Genomic DNA, 22,958 nt, shown 5'->3' with positions numbered 1-22,958 from the left:
TAGCTTTGCTGGGTTTTTTTCTCCTTCAGCTGTTTTCGAATGCAAGCAGTGACTTGTAATTCGACCACAAACTCACTAATCCATCTAAAGCAGGCTACAGATTCTCCCCAAACAATTCTTCACATGCCAACCTGCAACATGTAGTGCAGCGAAATGAAAGCAGCAGTTTCAGCCTGCAGACATGCAGTGCCAGTTCTGAAGCTTGTGTGTGAATGAAATCCATAAATTACTCGTTCAAAGATGTTTCATTAAAAACTTAAAATACAAGATGTAACAGTCCAAATGATACTTTATGTCCTTTTGTTGTTGTTCTACACGGGACTATTATCTCTGTAACATGCCAACATTTTGTTGCTCTAATTGAATTTTTTTTCAGGTAATCTACTTTGTAAATAACTCAAGAAGACCGTTTTGACATATTGTCCCCTGTTGTGTTGGTGAATACTACTGCTACACCTCAGATATCAGACCAAAGGCTTAAATATGAGACTTTCCTCAAGTCCTCACAAACCTGCTTTCTCCCAAGCCATCAAACCAGGTTCAAGTTTAAGCTCATACAGTATCAAAGTTTCTGTTGCTCAAAAACTTTGTTGAGGTCCTGACATGTTGAGGGTCAACTTGGGCATTGAGATGGCCCAGATCACAACCACCAGCAGGGTTGTAACAGAAATCAAACTCTCCAGACAGAAGAAGAAGAAAACACATTCCTTAAAATTTTGATGTGTCATCAATAATAGAGAGCCTTGATGCAGAGTGGAACAAAAAAGAGGCCAAACCACAGGGACAAGTTCTGCACAAGGAACGAGAGAGAGAGAGAGAGAGAGAGAGAGAGAGAGAGAGAGAGAAGTGTTGTCTGATCTTTGAACACAGGCAGTTTCAGGTTGTGGTGAAGGGTTTTTGTGCAGTCCCACGTCTGACAGTTAACCCAGAGTGATGAGGAAGTGGCTCAGTCCTTTCTCTGTGGACAAGATTAGTCATATCATCATCTGCTGTCACTAACAATAAGATCTACAGGATATGGTTCACCACGTTTCCAGTCCCATCTTATATAACAGAGTCTTTGTTGTCTGCAAAACAATGTTTTGCTTTTTTAATACTTATTCTTCTTTGATGCTCTTTGTAAACATTGATTAACATATCTAATTGTGTAGTTTGTCTCTACAGTGTCCTCAACATAAAAGACATGTTTATGTAGCCATTCTGCAAAGTAGGACATCACACCGCAAAGATGATCTGAACTATGATCCAAATAAATGGCCACACTTTCTCTTGGTCTGTGAAGCAGCTGTAAATCATTATGTATATCATCCAAATAAGTGGAGCCTTTACTGTAAATGCGTTTGTTGTAATTCCACCTTTGTCCTCAAGATGGGTGACATGAATCAGAATCAGAGCATGTGATAAACGAACCAAATCAACTACTGAACTACCTGCAAAGTGCAATAACAACCAGTAATTGTGTTTATTCCGGAAAATATCAGAACTCAATGAAAATCAATTGTTGAACGCTGTCAACCTAAAATAAGACAAATACAGACTTGTCATTAGCTGCAGTCACATGTTAAAGATTCTGTTATTTTAGTCATATTGATTTATTTTAGGAAAGTCAAAAATCATGCCATCATGTTGGCAAATTCACAATGGAATTAAATGCACACTGAGTCATTCAGAACCTTATACAGATACAGTACTTATAGACCAGAGGTATGTTTATAGTGCTTGGAGGGAAAGAGATTTGTGCAGGTTTTACGTAGCAGTAAACAAAAACCTGTTATGGCAGGAAGTTACTGTTCATAGACAAAGATTTACTGTTATTTAAAATCTCATCGTGGTAAATACTGCCGTGATTTTTTTTTACTATCCAATTTGAATCATGTTACAAGAATAATTCAGTGAATTTGTGATTGCTTATGTATAAGGGATTGTCTAAATGTGGAATGATCATTTTTCCAAAGAGAAATAATGGATATACAGTTTACAGTTTGATTCTCCTCAAAAGCACCAAAATACACGAGAGTTTCTGACCATCTGCTTGTAGCATCTAGCAGGCTGTGGAATGCCTACAGTAAGTTTAGAGCTTGTGAGAGTCAGCAAGTGTTTTATCCCTGCAGCCACGGAAGGGCCACCGGTGGCCGATAAACCACACAAATAAATAAAGAGGGACTTTTTTTTCTCTTCGGTTGCTGGCAGGACTGTCTGACAACCCTTAAAAAGACCCTTAACATTCACTCATGTCATACATACATATATACACTCATATTACAAAGGCTGCATTTATACATCATGGGGCACAGGTACTGTGGGAAAAAGGCAGTTTGCCAGAAAAACCCCATCTGGACAACAAAGAATTCAAATATTTTTCTTGTGAATCCAGGATGTGTAAAGGATACAGCATCAGCAACAAAAGAAATGGTTTGAGACTTATTCTGTCACTGTCTTTGGTCAACAAAGTGGGTGTTAAATAGTTGGATATAGGTGAGACAGGACCTACTTCATATGACATCGTGCCGTAAACCCGAGTACTGTCGCGTAAATAATCATATTAGAGCATATACAGTCGATACATAGTTTAATGTTTATAGGTGCTCGCCTCTTCTTAGGTAATCCACTTCAGGAGCTGTTAAACATGACTGCAAACTGCTTTCCGTGAAACAAGATAGAATTATTAGAAGTTGTGGTTATAATCCATAAAGTGTTTTGTAGGCTTCTTAGGGTTGGTACCTCTGTCACCCCATCAGGCTCTAAGCTCCTGTTAGGTATAGCTTTCTCCAAATGAGCCAACACAAATGTTCCTTCTTCAGTTCCCGTCCTTGGCTAAACAGAACAAGTGTCCATTTTAGTCCAGCACTCCCCTGGCTGACTGGCACAGGACCAGAGTGACTGCAGTAGGTACAGGGTCTGGCCCGACAGGGAGCCAAGGGACTATAGTAGAGAATGCTAGCTGCGGCCCCGCTGAGTCGACTGTCTGTGGGTCACTCGTGAGCAGGAAGCGCAGCACGTTGTCTTGTAGTAATCGTACACACAGAGACGAGCCTGGACCACAACATTGCAGTTGAAGTACTTGTCTTTGCAATTCTCATCTGCAACAGATAGAACATCTTACTACTGGGCTAACCATCCACCACAATGGCCCTCGTGTTCCTGGTGATGCCAAAAATGATTAGTGAAACCCAAGGAGAGGACTGACCTATGTGAGGTACGCAGGGTTCAGGGTTGCAGTTCTCCTTCTCTGCTGGCCTCAGCTGCTCATCACAGCTCTCACTAGAGAGCATGTCATCAGAAAGGCAGCGCACCTCGCGCACACGGAAACCTCCCTCACATGTTTTTGAACACTGGATGGATTAGTGTAAATATTACTTGTGTGAAGTCACAGAGCTCAAAGAAACAAAATCCACAAATGACCAAAACTAGACACGTAATAATACAGAATAATTTATAGATTACAAAAAGATGAGAAATTACCAAACAGACAGAGAAATTGACTAGAAACAATGCGACAGCCCCATTTGTAGTCGCTCTATGTCTTTTGCAATCTAGATTTCCTATATACAGTAGGATGCGTGGATCCACTCTGTCTGTGCCGAGGGGCCTACTTTCTTAGTGAACCTCTGCATCTTGTATAGGACACCGAGTCAACCCAGATTATCAGTCCTGTTGGACACAAATCACCACGTGCACGTCTACATGCCTTATTTAACGGTATCCCAACAGTGAACGAGGGTTTTACAGCTTACTCACAGCACTCCACTCAGTGTGGTACCACTTTGCTCCACAGGCCTTGAGTTTGCAGCTCTGCTGGCTGAGGGGCCGCTCCAGAGAGGAGCACTCATACGGTGGCATGAAGGTGAATCCGTCATCCGACTTCATCAGACACACAACTGACCTCTGCTGGCTGCCTGCACCGCACTCTGCAGAGCACTGCGACGCATACAACAACAGCATAAATCACATGGATTTCACTTACAAAGTCCTAGTATGTGACTTTTAAATATCTCATGTATATAAATACTCCATTGTACAGTCAACAGTCCCCCTAAGTTCAGCCTGACCTCCAGTCCTCATACCTGACTCCAGGGGCCTGTGAACCACTCAATGCGATTCTCACAGGGACCATTGTTGCAGACCTGAGAGTCGGTAGGCCTCTCACTGCCACACCCCTCCAGAGGAAGACTGCTGATGTGGTTGGTCAGGCAGAGGACACCGCGGGTCCGGACACCCATCCCACATTCAGCAGAGCACTGTGGAGATCACACTCACTTTACAACTCATATAGTTTATCAACAGTGATTGATTGTAATTATAGTACACACACTATAAGGGCAAAATGATTTGTCAGTGATTGGCCTTTGGCTCCTTTGAACAACCCTGTTGCTTTGCTTTGTGGTTACATTACATGCATGAAGTCTGAGGTTGGTGAATTCATTTCCTGGTGTATTGTTTTGTCTTCATGTTGCACAGTTAAGTGTTTTCATTACTGTGAAACAAAAATTGCAGCACCTGTCATCTGCTTAGTTCTTCCTTCCTCGCAGTGACCTGCTGGTCATTCTACTCTGCACTGTCACCACAGTCCTCTGATTTGAGCTCAAAACAGGAAAAACCTCCCTACACTCCTCCTCAGTACATTATATTTTATTTTCTCTATTTAATCATTCTAATATCCTCAGTCCTACTCTCCACAGTAACAGTTTGTTCACTCTGCATCTGACTCTTAAACATCTACTGTACAAATGACTTGGGATAAAGGCAGTGACGCCCTCTCTACTGTTACTTCCTTTGTACGCCATTGTAGATGACGGCATTTAGAGGGATGGATGTTTCCTGCAAGAAAGGAGCATCATTTGTTGGACAAATGAAACTTTAGCTTAAACGTTTAAATTTCACAAGCATTAAAAGCTCTACATAATATCAAGAACAGCTGCTTGATGCATAAAGACAGACCTACACAATGGCTCCTGCTGTTAGTAGAAATGAATGAAAGCTGTATGTTAGCACTGACTCTAACACCTACCTTATTGCCCCACTCAGTGTAGAACCAGCTCTTGGCACAGGCTCCCATGTCGCAGTTCTCCACATCGAAGGGCCGCAGATTCATGTTGCACTCCTCATCAGGAACTAAATCGCCCACGTTGCTGACACAGCGTACCTCGCGTGACCTCTGACCCAGCCCGCACGGCACAGAACACTACAGACACACAGACCACATGGTTAATAGGGTACTTTGGAGAGAAGACTGGACCTGTTGTTAGGCATGCGATTCAGTCGCATTATCACTCACAGCGGTCCACTCAGAGCGGATCTGCCACTCACTGCAGATCTTCAGCTGGCAGGTACTGGCAGTTTCAGGCCGCTCCAGGTGGCGGCAGCGGCTCGTGTGGATGTTGAGGGTGCGGTTGGCGTAAACCTGGCGACACAGGACCTGCCGGTGTTGCATACCCAGGCCACAGGTCTTGCTGCACTCTGACCACTCTCCAATGTCCCAGCTACTCAGATGGAAATCACAAAGGCTTGGTGCTAAATCTACTTTATTTATTTTGTTGTTTCTATGGTGATTTGTTCATCTGGAAGTGTGTTTGGACTCTTTATTACTATGCAATATTGAAATTTGTAAAATATTTTGGCCCATCTGTAAATCCTTTATTCTTCCATTTTAAAACAAGTATGCTGCGCAAAAATAAACACAAATAGAAGAACGCTGGCTACAAAACTCCATCTCCCTGAATTAGCCAATCACAGAGCATCGTGCACCACTTGTGATCCTAAAAGTGCATTTTACTTCATCACCTCTCAGTGCCAGGTTACACTAGATGTCTGGATAGATTAATCTGGTAAAACGTCTTTTAAATGTAGTAACACTCAGCAGTGTGCACAAGTGTGTGAGGAGTGTGGTCTCTCACAATGCTGGGCATGGCTGCAGGCTGCAAGCCTCTTCCTGTGGACTCGGTCTGCTGCTGCTGTCACACAAAGCATCCGACACCTGGACATGGTTCAGCCGGTGGACACAGTGAAAGACGGAGTATCTGAAGCCTAAGACATAGATATCCATGGCCTAATTTGAGATTAGGGTTAGGGGTTGATCCCCCTGGATGTCTTCAGCTAAAAACCTAAAGCATCAATAAATAATATGACATGAATGTGTCCACACCTTTACCACAGGAGGTGCTGCACTCTGTGGCACCAGCCAGTTTCCAGTTGTATTCTCGTTCACGTCTGGGAGACTGTGGAGCAGGTACCGGGGTGTTGGGGAGATGAGGAGGGTACCTCCCCCCACCTGCTGGGTTTGAGTTTTCCTGGTGAGCATTAATAGGATGGTCATATCCACCCTGTCCATTCACAGTGTTGCCTAAGACATGGACACATAAGAAGAGATGCACTGTGGTGACTGGATGGGTAAAGTGAACATTAGACATGGATGACTAATATATTTGGTTGGATAGTAACATAAGTAGTGTAAGTCTATTTTATTGATCTGACCATTAATTTTACAGTGAATGATTTTGTGTATAAAAAATATTGAGCAATCAGACAAAGCTGTGAGAGTAAACATTGGGTCAGACTTACCTTCTGCTTTGTGGTTTTGTTGCTGAGGTTCAGCTAGTTTCTCCGAGGGGAGAATGTACTCGTAATGAACACCAGGGTTTGGCTGCTGGAAGATCATCTGAGGGAAAGGTGGATGAGACTCAAATCAAAACACTCTTCAACTTCAAATATTTGCCCTTTTCCAGTGTGATATGTGCTCTGAAAACTCTGGGCTCCAGACCATTATTCTCAGAATAACAAAAAATGAAGAGTCAATACATTAAGTTTCTTGGTGTCCACTTCAAGCTCATCTGTTACTCACATAAACGTCCAGTATCTCATTAGTGGGCCCTTCAGCGAGGAAGGACTCCCCAGCTGTGCTACTGATTTCATTAGGGCGGCGGTAGGTGAACATGGTCCCCCCTCCCTCGTATTTCCCCGGTCGATCTATTGCCCAGTTTCCATTAATGATGGATCGACCTGATCGGCTTCGGAGAGCTGGAATAAACACAGAACAACCACAAAATTACCATTGACACCCCTGATGCCCAACAAAAGGAAATTACGAGTGAAACTTTGTCCACATAATTACTCTTCAACGTAAAAGCATGTTTTAAATTGTAGCTAAAAAAACCCTCTCGCACACACTTTCTCCACCCTAAAATGGTAATTATAGCTAACTGAATAAGAGCTCTTACATGCACGTTCAAAGCAAATGTTGCATCTGTGTGAGCTGCCAAATCTTGCATGCAAATCCTGTAACAAAATCTCCTGAAATGTTTTCCACTAATGTCATGGATTAAGTACAAGTGGCCATTAGAAAAGCATTAGAAGCGTAACAGTAGACAGACTTTTAAAAGAGTGTTTGGACAGCTAAAAGCACTATTAGAGATGCACAGCATAGAACAGAGGTCTATTGACAGAAATCTGGGACATGGAGAGGATACAATTGGTGCTCTTGCTACTTTTTTCATACTCTAACCTTGGATTTTTTTGGGCTTGTTTTATGTTATTAAAGTGAAAGGGGACTTCTTTTATGCAAAGACTTCTTGTTTGCTTACAACGGTGGTGGATGCACTTTTCTGAAACAAAATTGTGTGTGAGATTAAAAGTTGCAGAAGTTGCATTTAAATGGGTACATGAAAGTGACTATGTGGGAGTGGCTATACATACCTCTGAGTACTTCACCACACTGAGTGAATTACTCAGAGGTATGTACTTTGCTACACTAGAGCAAAGTAAAGCAGAGTGTATTTGGCATCCAAGTAGAAAGGTAACCACTGGATCAATCGACCATCTGTGTTCATTGTTCTTCTTTTACAGAGCGGTAACATTCCTCACCTTAATTAAACGGGATAGTGAGGCTTGAGGAGTGAGGTCCTCTAATGAAAGAAATGAAACTTTTTTCGAGGTAAGCGGCAAAAGGGGGACAATCAGGGTCGTTCCCTTCATCCTCTTCACCTACTGCTGAGCATGTGTGTGGCTCTCATTAAACAATGTCTGACATTCCAACAGTTACTTCTGAATATGACCCACTACTGTGTCTACGAAGACATCAATTATCTGTGTGCTATGTCTCACTCGGAGGCTCCACTGTAAGCCTATAACCACAGTGATGGGGGACAATACAGGATTTCTCATTTTGCAAGCAGCTAATGAATTGAATTGTCTAATGTCAACATATCAAATCACAAATATTTCCTCAACCTACTAGTTTCTTTCATGATCTTCCTTGAACTTTATTAGTGTCAAAAATAAAACTACAGCAGTGGAAAAAGGCTGAGGCCCATTTTTTTTCATTTGTTATGGGATCAAAGCAGAACTCTGCAGCTCATGAAACTACAAACCTGTGATTAGCTGTGACAGAACAAAAGTACTCCATCCAGCACTGTAAGGCCTCACATTTCACATACTTTAAAGCCTGCTCAGCTCAGAGCAGAAAGTAAAAGTCAGATTCCACTAAGTACCAATGCCTCCATTATTACAACCTCTCTACATGCAAACATTTCTGGCATTCAGCCTATTAAACTGTACCCTATTATTGAAGTCACCACAAAATACAAGTTCAGTGACCTCCGTCGATTTTAAGCATTATTTACTGCTCACACTGTGGTGACTTTACAGAAAAACTTAAAACCCCGCTCTCAAGCAAGCTACCAGATGCCAGAACTGTATTATTTAAGCACAATTTTAACATAGTGGAAATCAGCAAAGAACAAGTTTTGTTTTTCTTTAATTTCCCCCAAATGTAACTCAACTAACATGGAATGATTGTAACATGAATGCAGCATTTTTATTTGGCATCTAGACTATTACCTCATCACTTCACAGAAGAAAACAGAAAGTTGAGCTACAGTACAGAATGTGGAATAACTGATAATTTTCGCCCACAGGACACTGTAGACTCTCAGGCTACAAGTGGAGGCCCAGGTGAAGGTGCAGCAGCACCTGCACAACAAGTAATGTGGCAGTGAGTGATGTTGTGGGAGGCTTTAATGTGTGAAAGTACGAGAAGGTTCGAGTTTACTGCGTGAACTAGCTCAGAGCTGACAGTTGTCAGAACGAGTCAAAAGGATGGAGCAGGAAGACCGCCGCCACTTAGCTAAAGGGTTTCAGTTGTGAATCTACAGTTCCGTTTTATTCCGACGAGTGTTTTTTTCCCCACCTAGGTAGTTCCGACTCTTCACCATCTCTGTGACGTTGATCTTGGTGGCTCCCTCTGGGATCTCCACTATCTTGTGATAGCCGATCTTGGACAAACTGTGTCTGAAGACTCCAGAGACCAGCCGGCAGGTTGTATTATCTCCTCCACACACCCCACACTTGTCCATCACCTTTCCTGATCCGAGATACTCATCACAGCCTAGACTCTGGGACACAGAGGAGAAAGGGGAGTTCAAATAAGAAGGCATGAAATGAGGAGTGTAAAATAGTGAAACAGCTGCAAATATCAATTATGGAGATCATGAGCTCAATAACAGAGTGGTTTATGGTTTACTGTATATGGAGTATTGTTTGTGGACAATACTTATTCACTTGATTGGTATTAAATTACATAATCAGCCACAACATCACAACAAATCACGACAAAACAACTAATGAGCAGGAATCTTGTTATCTCCAGAAGGCCTCATTTGGTCATGAATGTCTCAGCACAGACTCCGCAATTTCCTTCGCAGATCTCTAGGGTGTGAGTTTTCTGTGTCACACTGATGGAGATAATTTACAGGAAACCCAGGGACAGTAAAAAATAGAACAGTTAACATCACGAGTCCATAAATTCACTCAAACCCGCAGTAAAAGCAACTCACTGTGCAAACAGGTGGTGCAGGAGCCAAAACTGGTCCCAGTGAGCTACTGTACATTCAACACACACTCGCCTGTGGCTACTGCAGAGCCCAAGTAAGTCCCAAAAAAACCACAGTCCTCAATAAAAAAAAAGAAAAGAAAAAACAACCACCAAGTGTGCATCAGAGTGGGAAAAATCTAATAACACAAAGCCTTTTTGTAACTGGTTGTGAGCCAATCGTCTAGTCAGTTTTTAGGTCTCACTTGAGTTCTATACTGATCCCCTGATAGCACATGATATATCTCTCTAGCTCTGTCTGGTAACGCAGCCAATGCATGTGCTGAGCCCCCACATTCATTAAAACAACATTTTAACTCCCACAACGACAGAAACTAATGTGTGGCTCTTGACCTTCACACATGGTTGAGAGGTGCCAAACTAACTGTAAAAATGAATGACATTAACACATTTACAAGAAGTGTATAACAAGTCTGAAAAGGTGGCCTTCTCCATTGGTTTTACTAGAGCAGCTGTAAATCAGCTGCATGCTAACAGAAAGACAGACTGACAGCAAGAAGAGAATAAGGGGGAAGGTAAAAGAAAATCGCATAGAAGAGACATGGAAGTGGAGACAGTGGCCGAGGCTCGAAGGCAGTAGGGGTGAACTTAAAAGAGGAGAGTCTGGCTTTCTCTCACCCATGGCAGCTCACTCGGTTCTGGGCCAAAACAAACATGAAGTGTCTCTTTCTACACAGGAAATAAGTGATGAGAGAAAAGAACAGCAGACTAAGACTCCTGAAAAAAAAAAAAAAAAAAATGCCAAACGCTTCTGTGGTCAATGTGGAATTATATTGAAGTACAGCATGGGGCAGAATAAAGCCAGGGGGGAAAACTTCATTAAACATAACACAATAACATTCAGGGAAGCATTGCTGCATTTCATGGCCTCGCTTAACACATCAGTGAATATTAAGCAGCTCAGAATTGTACAGCCCAGCGATAAAGAACACATAATGCATGGTAAGACACGTTTGAGGACATTTAAAGTGGCTGTACTAAGTCCCCAGTGGAAAACAAATAAAAATGTAGTGGTGGTGGGCTGATGGTGACATGACAATCAATGAATATCTCCTCCCTGTCTCCATTTTCACCACAACTCCCTTGAAACTACAACAACAGTTATAGCAATAGGCAACATTTGCCTGAAAAAGGAAAAATGTTCCTCTCATAAAACAGAGGCTGACATGATGAGAGGTTATCTGTGGCCACTTGGAAGGGAAAATGTCTGAAATAACACATTAATGTAGGCGGGGAGTATACACAGTGTAATTTATTAAGCCAATAGCCTAGTTGAACTGTGATTTTAATATTTTGTGGCTGTGGATTTAAAAACATACCAAGAGGTTTGACACTTCCAGCACAGGAAGCATTAGAGCATTAAGGGGCTACTTGTTATCTAATGATTTGGATGGTTGCACTATTAAATTTGCTGTGGAAAGTAAACTTTGTAGCTTTGCAGTAGCATGCTGTACAATTTACTAACATCCCATCTGCACCTACACAATCCCCATCGCTGTCACATCTGCCCTCCAGGCTTTGGCAGATGAATGTGACCTCAACTGTGAACCCGTTAAAATGAGGCGTCACTGGTGTCAGGACACATGAGGGCAGCCGCTTCCTCACAGTGTGGTTGATGAACGAGGGGGCAGCTTTGACGCCTTGGTCTAGTTCCTTCACTCTGAGACCGCATCAACGTTTTTTTTCACTGTGGGAGGTTTGTGCCATCTGTTGAGGGAAACTGCCCTGTTTTCACAAGAGCTATAAGGGGATATTTTAACATGTCGCTGAAGCCCACCTTCATCTGGAAATGCTTACATGTGTCAAGACCGTGGAGGCAACTCCCAGTTAACTCACGGTCGCTGAAAACAACATCACCTTAAAGTAAATCCTGATGGTATTTTCCCACGAGATGCATCTGGGTTAAACTCATCATTCTGCAGAGTCTCTGTAACAAACTGAACTCACACAAAGTTTTGCCAAAGGCACTTGTCACTGGAGATTTCTTATACTCCCAGAAAAAATAAGAAGACCATAGAATTAGATACAGACATCCTGAGTGGTGAGTTTTAGTCTTTTAGGTTTCTTTTATTGAACTACAAGCTGATGGCAGCACTTTTAATCACTTTGTAGCTTTAATGTTTGAACACTTCCAATAATTTCGACTAAACTGGTTATTAGCCTATTCTTACTGTGAATTGTAAGAATAAATGTTAATTGTAACAAATAAAGTGAGTTTGGTCCTAAAATGAAGTTATTTTTAGGGTCACTATCCTTTTTGGATATTTGGGGGCAGTGGAAATAAGCTAGAAACAGTTCATTGAGATGTTATATTTTTATACATTTTATACAGTGTAGTGAACATTAGCAAACAGTTTATTAGATTTTACGGGTCAGACATTTTAAATGTTGCTTCATGTTGCTTGGATTTTTTTGTCTCAGATTTGATGTTTATTTTAATTTCATAAATTGAGTTTACAACCATTTTATTGCATGCTATATTAGGATTTTACCATGCTTTTATGCTTTTAATATGCTTGCCTAATTGGAGGGCAGGCATAATAACATTATTTTCTATTATAAATCCCTGATTTTAACAGCTGTGTTCAGCTTGAAGGATACACTGACCAATCACATGAATGGAAGGACAATATGCAGGTTAAAAGAGGCTAATGAAGGTAGCAGGAGATGCTTTTTGTAGCAGGAAAGGTCTTGGGCAGACACTTGAGGGAGATATTTTGATGAGATGAGGTTTGTTTTGAACAGTAAATGGGCAGAGGCAGCCATAGGGCACCTGGAGACAGAGACAGAGGGAATGGCTGAGTCAGACAGTTGGTGGCTGGTGGAAGATGACAGATGTGGGATGGAAGCAGAAAAGCTGCAGAAACGATGGCGATGTGTATTTGGCAGGAAGTACAGAGACAGTAAAAGTGGGGCAACAGAAAAAGGGGATAGCTGAGCCAGTGCCATGAGAAGGGTCACTGAGAGACACCACAGACTCCACCAGAGCGCTGACACAGAGAATGAAGAAGCACCACTGTCATCCTGTCAAAATTTGAACTTTTGTATTGTTTTACTGTCTCCCACTGGACAAGACATTTACCATATTTGTATTTTATTTACATTCAGTTTTCGTAGAGAAGAGTGGATTTAAAGGAAACAGCTGTCTGCAGAGTCAGGTGATAATTCCTCGGAATACACATTACTTAATCTTAATCCAGACTCTTACATACTGTAGGCCACATACTTAATCCTGAGCTTTAAATTGTAGCCTAGGAATGAGTGATGATTTGGGCAGGCTCCTAGGTCTGCCTGTTTGAGTGTAATTGTAGATATTATTCCTAGTTTGCTATTTCACTGACATCTGTGCAGAGGCGTCTCTTCTCTGAAATAATGATTTAGAGGCAGTGAAAAATTGTCTAAACCAATTTAAAAGCGTGGGGAAAGTGGCAAAAATCAGACATCTGTATCACCCCTAACACCAAACACGCACAATGTCAAGATATACAGTTGCACATGCACAGCCTCTTCCTGACAGCTCTGGCACAATCTCCCAGCTGCCTTGCAATAATAGTGCTTTTATCTTTGTAGGAGGCCTGGTTTGTGGCTCCACTCCGGGAATGCAAAGATGAATAAAAAAGTAATGATATCATGCTCAAATTAACAGCAGTAGAGAACACAATGTTGTGGCTTTTAAAGCCCCCCCCCCCCCCCATATCTACTAGAATAAGTGAAGCTTGAGCTGTGGTAAAAAAAAAAAAAAATAAGGATAGAGAATGTTTGAATGTGTTTCTGAACCTTAAATGAACTGGATTAGTTTTGCAGTGATTCTATGTTTTTGCGAGGTTTTGTTACATGAGACCAGGTTTCTGTCTTCACCAGGTTAGATGAGATGCCCTCAGGTATGACAGCTCTTTGTCACACAGGCCAAGCTGATACTTATACATTACATACTTTTAAAATGCATTCAAGCTTTCGAGTTTTCTGTGTTGCACCAACCTCAAGACTGACCTACTGACACCAGCAGATGCTCATGGCCAAGGGAGATTCACTGCATCAGCAGCACTGAAGCGTGGGCAGTGAAAAAGAAGCCCGAATACGAAACTATGCACATGCTTCAATATTATACATCTTTCAGACTCCTCATGCCGTCTTTGGAACTCATCTCATTAGTCTGTTTGATGAACTGTATGTGTTGTGTTTTAAGGCTCAACATGACTCAAACAACTGATCTGTTATGAATATGTTAAATAAACATTCCAGACATTAGCATCAATCAGCCTCAAAACATAAAAATGCAAAATGTCTTTCGGGCAAATACTGTCTGGATTCACATGAATCCCCTTTGGCTGAGGCTCAGGTCCCACTAGAACCTTCTAACCTGGGTCTTGGCGAAAGCTGAGAAGCTTTCGTACTGACCACAAAAAGCAAGATAAATAATAATACTCAGAGACATAGACTGCTGTCTCTTCAGAATATGGTTTCACTATCTTCAAATGTACCAATGCAATTATGCTGCTGTAAACAAAATGAATAAATAAGTTCCATTACTACGGATTCATGCCAGCAGACCCTGGGTTTCCTACCCTGCAAAGCTAGTGTAACATTAACACAGTTCCCCACAGTACACGTCGAGCAGGCTATGTTTTTCTACTACAAAAACACATGGAAGTAGAGTGGTATTTTAAAAATATTTATGTAGATGGGGATAGAAAGGGCAGTTTTAGTGATGACTTTGGGGAATTCTAAAGGTCTTCACACCTAGAAAGTTTGTTGCATTCTTTTGCAAATAGCAAATGAAGTGATCACAAATTGGTCAGCTGTGACACACAAGCTGGTCTGGAAAAGCAATATAGCTCTAACTTGACTTCCAGGTTGAGTATACAGAAGCAACAAAGACAAAGAATTTATAGTGGAAGTGACACAACGCTGGGCCTGGAAATGGCATTACTGAGCTCTTACAAACATCTCGTGGACTGAAAAAAAAATAATAATCTAATGTCACTATGTTTGATTAAAAGAGGTTTCAAATTATGTTGTGATCGGGATAAATAAGATTATAATATGATAATAAACCATCTCCCTTGCATGTGAAGTGCACATTTTGGTTGCCACAGCTACCAGCATCTGCCTCCCACATGCTAGGATGCTGTGGAGGTTTAACTGGTTTTAATGAGAATAGGCAGGCGAGACTGCTTTTACTTCAGTCTGCACGTCACAAGCATCTGTATCTGGAAGTAACATAGACATGTGTCACGTGTGACATACATATAAACTGACTCAACCACTAGCTACCATTGATTTACTGTCTTTTTGTGTATGAAACACTTACACACACGCGCAATCTTCGAAAGAGTGTTTCAATATTAAATAGACAAATCTATGGATTGACACAGATTTGAGCTTAAATGCAAAGAGATTTGGAGCATCCAAAAGGAAGTGACTATAAAACCTTTCTCAGAACAGCAATTGTTTCCTGGCAGCTTAACATCAGACAGGTCAAGCTCTATATTCAGGGTAGTAGTGTAGCAAGGGAAGCCGCTTAAGAGATTGGAGGGTTTTTTAATCTTTCAAGAGCTAATTTTTAAAGCTACACAGTTTAACTTTATAATAATATTTTTTTAAGCAAAAATATACCCCAAAACTTTTTCCATTATAGAGAGGGACTGAATGCCATCAGGTTTTATGGTAATACTACGAGACAGAGAGATTCCAGTCTTTTACCATATCACGTATACAGTATACAGCAAATCCACTAAGCAAATATTTAAAATAAGACCCCTTTAGAAGATTCTCCTTTTAAAAGATATTAGCTGAAAGGATCATAACATAAACCAGAGATATTTCCAGCCACCTCCTGGAGTAGTGTACAGTAGCTTAATTAATGAACCATCTATGGCTGAACATTTGTTGGGAAATTTGGGGGAGGATGAAAGATCTGTCTGAAGTCAAGCGCTAATTGTTTAAACTGCTGTGTACTGTAGTAAAATATACTACTGTACATATGACCCTTACTGTATTATACCCCATTTTTATAATAACTGTCAACCACATTTTTAATCCGTGAAGCTTTCAGAAATACATTCCTAAATTACAAATGATGTTATGGCTAAAAGACAAGCTTCTATGGGACCTCCTAGAAGAATCAAACTCTGACTCTGGCCCAGTTATTAATGTACTAGATGGAACATATGACTTCATCAATAGCTAAAAACTTGCAGATTTATTACATTTTTTCCGTACCCTCAGATCTCATGTCAATACTAACAAGAGTCAATACACAACTAACTGTGGATTGTAACCACAAACAGAAACACAAGTTCTGGTGTTTGGATGGTAATCAATCAGCTTTGTGCTCCCCACAACATACTGCAGTGTTTCTTAGAATCAATAGTAACATGTGTCAAACCAAGATGGGATCAATTACTACAACTGTGACAAGATGAGCTGAGGACAGAACAAGTGGCAGTTGTGGTTCCTATGGTAGCTGTTTGTGTCTTTTTTTACTTCCTCAAATACATGTTAGTGTTGTGTGGACAATTCTGCAGGATTAAAAGTCATCATATTAAAATCCTATCTACAGGATTTTCTACCAGCAGCAGTCACGAACAAGTGGTGGGTAAAGATGTAAGCACGAGTGGTGTGACCTTTGATCCCAATAATAAAAGAGGCGTCATCCACACCACATACTGCCCTCGTCTGTGGACTGGGGTCAAGGGCATGGAGTCTTCATTACAGGCTCTTGTAAACACTGAGAAATAGCAGGTCATATGGTGTACGAGCCTACAATCCATAAGCTTCTCTCATCACTACTCTGATTTAAATAGACTTGTCCAGTAACAGACTGACCAAATGAGAGGTATTGGGTTTAATTCTCACTTAAAACATCCAAAAACCAAAACTATACAGATGATGACTGACTGTTTCATCGATTAAATACATCAATGAGACACAGATGCTGTTTTTCTCTAATATATGCGACATCCAAACCTACAGAAAGCCTTGGCTAATTGTTTCATATCTTATTACTGTAACTAGGTGCATTTTCCCGCTGGCTGTAATGGCTAATGTAATGCTGCCATCTTGGCCAGGTCTATGTGGTTTTACATAAACAAACAAACAAACAACACAAAAGCATGATTTTGGAAAAAGACTTTTATGTATTGTATCAGTAACTGCTGCCAAATATCAATTCCCTTCCCAAATCCCACCGATCGTTTTATTCATATTAGACTGGTTTGTTCCAAAGAAGTTAGACCAGAGTAGTTGGGTTTTACCTGACACAAAATGTAATATGTGACCTTTAAGTTAACATACTATTTTTTTGTCTGTAAACAATTTTTTTCTCTTCTCTGTGTACTATAGGATGAATGTACAGTCTGGTATGGACTCATGTTACAAGCATTTAATTAGATAATACAGGTAATAATTCTATAAAACATTCATGATGACTTCTGTCAACTTGATTTTTGCAACAATAGATCATTTCCTATTCAGTCTGTTTTCCCCCCAACATCTAAGTAGGTGCATCAAATCTGTGGATGTTAATGGCAATGCATAGATTTGTTCATTTAACACTGAAACACTCTTTCGAATATTGCAAGTGTATGTGCTTGCATCAAACACCAAATGATGGATGTGCTTGGAATCACATGCTGTGTCATCTTCAAAAAGAGGATGATTTGATATTTGTCCTTATGGAGTACATTTCATATACAAGACAACACTAAATCAAAGGTAGCTGGTGGTTCAGTAAGATTTAATATGAAAATGTCACATGTGACACATGTCTATGTTACTTCCAGATACAGATGCAGTCTCACCTGCCTATTTCCAGCAACTCAAACTGCATGTTGTGCATTGACAGATTTTAACATTTCAGCTATATATGACTGACAGCCCTATTTAAACATCTTGGTCGGGATCTTGGTGCTTCACAAATTTACATAAAGAACCTCAGGCACCTCATGCTAGCCGCATTAATCATTAGCAAACACAGGTGAGGCACAGCCTAATTCTAGCTTGCAGTTGATGCCTTAAAAAAAGTTCCAAGTACATCATTATAGTCCCAGGACAGGCCCAACTCACTAAGACTTTCAATAGTGGGGAAATCTCATTGTACAAGCAGCTTGTTAATGTGCAGTAGAAAAAGAAACTGTTCAAGCAGAGCCACAGTGGATACAGCCATACTGTAAATACTCAGTGGATGGATCAGGGTCATGGGGCTGCACTGACTCCAAGTTATATAGTGGCACAATCTAGCGCTACTTACAAGCTCAACAAACTGCTTGGAATCGAGTACCAGGCTTAGTCATGTCCACATCCACAGATTTAGATGTCTTAATCAGAGCTAATCTAATCCCTATGTCCAGTAAATACACAAGATTTTTCTTGATGACAAGCATGTGGCAGCATGTCAACCACATCTAAAACCTTACTACAAAGACAGAGTCCAAAAGAAACTTTCATCGAGCAATGCATTGTGCAAGTCTTGCAACCAGAGAAACCTAAAACGGGTCCTGGGAAAACCTCGCTTAGGTTCCTCCAGTACCCAACAGAGGCGAAGCAGTGTCCTACCTGTGACCGCAGCTTCCCCTGCACACGCATGTGGAGGCAGACAAGCAGCAGAAGAGCCAGTCCTGACAGCATTCTCTCATGTGGCCACAGGAAATGTACAACAAGTCACTCAGGCTTCCACACGTGTCCAGTGGCTGCTCTCGTCAGCCTCTTCCTCACCTCTGCAGGACTGAGAATGCCAAATAAAACCTCTCACTACAGACCTGATCTCTATGAGCTTCCCTTGTAAACTGAGCTGGGGGAGGTGCAGCTGGTGGAGGTAGAGGAACCAGAGCTTTTTTAGGGGAGGGAGAGTGAGAGTTAGAAACTGAATAGGATGAAGAGGGAGGTGGGACGAAAAAGAGGCATGAAGGAAAGTGTGGCAGCTAGTGCTGACAGTAAATTGGAAGTCAGAGAGGAAGTTTTTGGGAATATTTTCAATGTGACAAAAAAAAAAAAAAAAGTAAGAGAGGAAGGAAATTCTTGCATGGCTGAAATGAATGTGTAAGCAAACTGTGGTTAAACTGTGGAAATAATTGGCAGGTGGGCATGCCATCTTCAGTGGGTGCCAACCAATAGGAATTATAGGATTAAAGTAGCTCATTCTTTATACTACAACACAAAGCAGAAAAAGTGGCAAACAAAATGGAGTTCATATGTTTCCCGAACAATCTCACACAGAATTAGTCCTATATGAATTTAGTTAGAAAACAAAAAGATTGCTTTACTTAATTACAAGCCACGTTGCAACACTGAAAGCCCAACTACTACTGCCAAAAAGACCCGAACCATCATATGGTTTTCCTATTACGCCACCATTGTTTCCACTACATTAAACCCTAATTCACCAGGACATACTGAGGGAAGGAGTACACTCTTCATATTCGCATCTGACAGTTGGTTTTCTCATAAAATTATATGGACAGAACAAACACATGAAGGACATGGTGTTTGGACCTGTTTCTGCACAAAGGGACATTCTGCTCACACGGGCTTGGTTTATGTGTGAGACACCTAAAAACTGCTCTGCTTTGCAGTGGCACACAGACATCGCAACAGCCTGCTGCACGATCTGCTGTATGCCCTGAAGTCTCAGATCGACCAAGGACAAGGGCACGCATACTGAAAAGGGAGGTTTAAGGAGAAGCTTAAGAAAGAAAGACTAAAACTGCTGCAAGAGAGATCTTTAATCAAGATTTACCGTAACTTTAAGGCTTTTTTTTACTGCAGTGTTTATTCGCTGTATCCTTTTCAGTATGTGCAAATCTAATAGAACATGAACAAATGTATAGAGTGCATTCAATCTCTATGAGTTTTGGGAGTTATTAACAATGTCACAGATTGAATATTAAGTTGGTGATGAATAAAGTTCAAAGGTGGGCTGATAAGCCAAGGGTTCTATTTGGGATCTTTGTGAATTAAGGAGCATCTGTTTCTACCAGCATTATAAGAAACATATCTTAACTCAATGTAAAAACAATCACGGGACAATAAAGCTGCTGCTGTAAGTCAGCTTATAAGCTTTTATTTATTGATTTATTTGTTGAGAAAAGGGAAAATGTTTAATTTTAGGGAAAAGGAAGAACAAGGCACATAAGACAAAGAGATGACCGATGGTCAGACAGATACTGACATGATGTGGTCCACTGTACGACGACTTACTACATTATACGCATTTCCATACGCCCTGTCGCTACTAGCTGTAAATTTGCAGTGTCTTAAACACCATCTCACAGAAAATTAACAGCTGCTATAAAGCTTGAGGTATATGTCTGCACCCACACACGTAACAAGTCAGCTGTGCAGATTGCCAAATATTTGCTGGATAATGATATGCCTTTTGGCACTATATTCAATAAGTCACACCATCCTACCGTTTCCAATATTCTGCAGTGCAAGCAGAGGCATTGGTTGTGGGGAAATGAGGCAAGAAACAAGCATCTCCACACCTGCAGCTAGCTGGAAGTCTGAAAGCTGAGACACGTTCATAGTGAAATAAAAAAGAGAAGTGATTTTATGAATGATTCAGTGAATCACTGTACACACACACACACACACACAAAAACCACACACACACAAAGCACCTTGTACAGTAATCACAGTAGGAAGAAAAGCAAGAACAGCTGCAGACATGCGGTGGGGGGGGCTTTTCAGCAGCCTGTCCATCACAATGAAGCTACAGATGTTGTCTCTTGATCGACCTCTGATGTAGACAGATCTTATTAAAGAAGCACAGAGCCCAGAGGTCAGGCAGGGCCAGGCTGACTCTCCACTATACCCTGAGGTCCTTGTTTCCTTCAACATGTGGGTTAGGCCCAAAGCAACCTTGGCTCCAGGCACCTGATTCCTCAAACCCACACACATCAGAGTCACGCTCTACAGCGGGTGGGCTCCACATTTACTATACACCATCAGGGTCTGTCTCACACACACACACACTAGCCATATTCAGCTGCTTTTCTTATTCTTTGTCACATTTCCAAACTTCCAGTATCTGATGTTTGATGGTGGGAAACGCTACATGAAGGAAGAGAGGAGGAGGAGGATGCAGAACACAAGTCTGCAATTCATTTCACATCTTGGTGGCCATATTTAAAATGAATAACAAATCCTAAATGCAAAATATCCCTGTATTCTAATCCACGTCCTCCCAATAGTCTAATCTGTTAAGTAGGAAGAGAAAACACATCATTGCTGTGCATCTGGGATACATATTAGCAAGGCCAGGCATGTTGGTCCCAGGATTCCTCCCTTGGAGCAATGTATCTGACTTAAGAAGGCAGGACAGTTGATGAAAAAAGCAGGTTGAAAAGCCACTTGGGCTGGGAGGGGCAAGGTGTGGCTGCAAGAAGCTGCTGTTTTTATTTGCCTCATTCAAAAAACAGCTGATAGTGGGCAACAAAGTCTGCAAAAGGAGACAGAAAACGGTCTGCTAGCCCGAAGCAAGCACGCAGCTACTGCTTGTAGGGTGTCATTCCAGCCAAGAAGTATAGCAGCAGAACATTGTTTCCCATTTCTATCTGTGGTTGAAAATCATCTTCATATACTCATTGTGTGAAAGTTGATGGCAGACACAAGCTGAGGCCCCATTTGTTTTTCGCAAGTCTTCACCTTAAAAGGAAGAAACTGTGACTGACTATATAGAACGAATTCAGCTTAAACGTTCTTGTGTTTTTCTGCACCTGCAGGAACCTTTTTGTTCATAAAGCTGTTAGAAACATAAGACAAGCGCCTAATATATGATAGCAACAGTAGAGACAAAGCATACACACTAACACATGATGACATGACACATGTTCACACTTTTGTATCTTATCTTATTCTTAAGTGACCCTAAATTCCAGGTGCCCAGGAAGCGCTGACCACACATTGAGAGCTGCACATCTCTGACATTCCAAACAAACCGATGAGGCATAAAATGTGCTCAACTGCCTCTTCAATTGACAGCCACCCAGATAGCAGGCAATCACTGTCAACAGCTGTCTGTCTGAAGAAGGCCTGCGTGACCGCTCGGTGCTAAATATACAACCTCCTTCTGTAAAGTACGACAATATAAAATTGAGACCGGACACAGGGTCACTGCTCTCTACCCTCATAACACCACTACAGCACTCGACCTGCTGTGTGCCAACACATGACGCACTATACATCAGCTGTCACACATCATCAGCCCTGTACCTGTCTATCTGTCATCTGTCCACTGTCCACACTGAACCCCATGTAATAAACACATCAGCCCACTGTGACAACACAGCTGATAAACCATGATTTCATGAGAAATGCATTTGGTTGAGATAAAAAGCATCATTACAGCTTGGTGTAAACTTCCTTCATCTGTGCAGAGTCTAAGGAGGGCGTTTTGGTGGTCATTCAAATAAAGACCAAGAACAAAAGTGCGTGGTTCCGCTTGTGCAAATACTTTCTTTATTTCTGCTGACATTCAAATCTGAAGGGGCTGGGGCAGGGGCAGTTGTTGTGCTGAGCTGCCAGAATACAATCAGGAACGCTCAACACAGCTGAACACTGGCTTGTCTTCTACTATTTCTGTGGTCCTGTATTCCTGTGTAGTAACATATAAACATTACTATAGTCTGAAAATGTCTCATAAAAGTCTGAAATTAATAACCATCCCTGTATATACATTATTCTTTATATTTGAGAAAACAACTTAAAGAGAAAAGCAAGGCAGTACAGAATACAACCACTACAAAGCGGGCAACTATGGCTCAGTGGGTTAAGAACTCATCCATGAACTACAGGGTCAGTGGTTCAATTCTGTGTCTTAAATAAAGCGTTTAAGCCATGTTTATTAATCCCCATGATAATGAAATAAAAAAATCTAAATCCAAAATATGGAAATTAACAGACCGAAAGACAGGATATGAACAGAGGAACCACTACTGTGTTCACATCAAATGGAGATCCCATCAAAAGCAGACACTTTAGCTTTCTCACAGCTTGAAGGAGGCCCCACTTACAAGGTTAAACACTCCCCTGTCTCCTGAAGAAAAACTTTATGAGCTGTAGCAGAGCCCAGCAG

At 41.3% G+C, this 22,958-nt stretch overlaps 1 protein-coding gene across 1 annotated transcript in view; it reads right to left on the bottom strand.

The window, feature by feature from the left end:
• Positions 1 to 1,447: 1,447 nt before the first annotated feature.
• Positions 1,448 to 22,958, bottom strand: part of LOC137111645 (thrombospondin type-1 domain-containing protein 4-like) — a 35,804-nt gene continuing 14,293 nt past the window's right edge. The window contains exons 8-18 of the mRNA XM_067495109.1: positions 9,182 to 9,386; positions 6,839 to 7,014; positions 6,559 to 6,655; positions 6,143 to 6,340; positions 5,895 to 6,024; positions 5,276 to 5,480; positions 5,009 to 5,182; positions 4,065 to 4,238; positions 3,739 to 3,918; positions 3,188 to 3,332; positions 1,448 to 3,080 (exon numbers count right to left, since the gene is read on the bottom strand). Coding sequence (XP_067351210.1) covers positions 2,938 to 3,080; positions 3,188 to 3,332; positions 3,739 to 3,918; positions 4,065 to 4,238; positions 5,009 to 5,182; positions 5,276 to 5,480; positions 5,895 to 6,024; positions 6,143 to 6,340; positions 6,559 to 6,655; positions 6,839 to 7,014; positions 9,182 to 9,386 — 1,827 coding nt within the window. The 3' untranslated portion in view covers positions 1,448 to 2,937. The remainder of the gene's footprint in view (positions 3,081 to 3,187; positions 3,333 to 3,738; positions 3,919 to 4,064; positions 4,239 to 5,008; positions 5,183 to 5,275; positions 5,481 to 5,894; positions 6,025 to 6,142; positions 6,341 to 6,558; positions 6,656 to 6,838; positions 7,015 to 9,181; positions 9,387 to 22,958) is intronic.

The sequence above is a fragment of the Channa argus genome, chromosome 2, assembly GCF_033026475.1.
Source record: "Channa argus isolate prfri chromosome 2, Channa argus male v1.0, whole genome shotgun sequence".
Taxonomy (NCBI): domain Eukaryota; kingdom Metazoa; phylum Chordata; class Actinopteri; order Anabantiformes; family Channidae; genus Channa; species Channa argus.
This window is presented reverse-complemented; position numbering and strand designations above follow the sequence as displayed.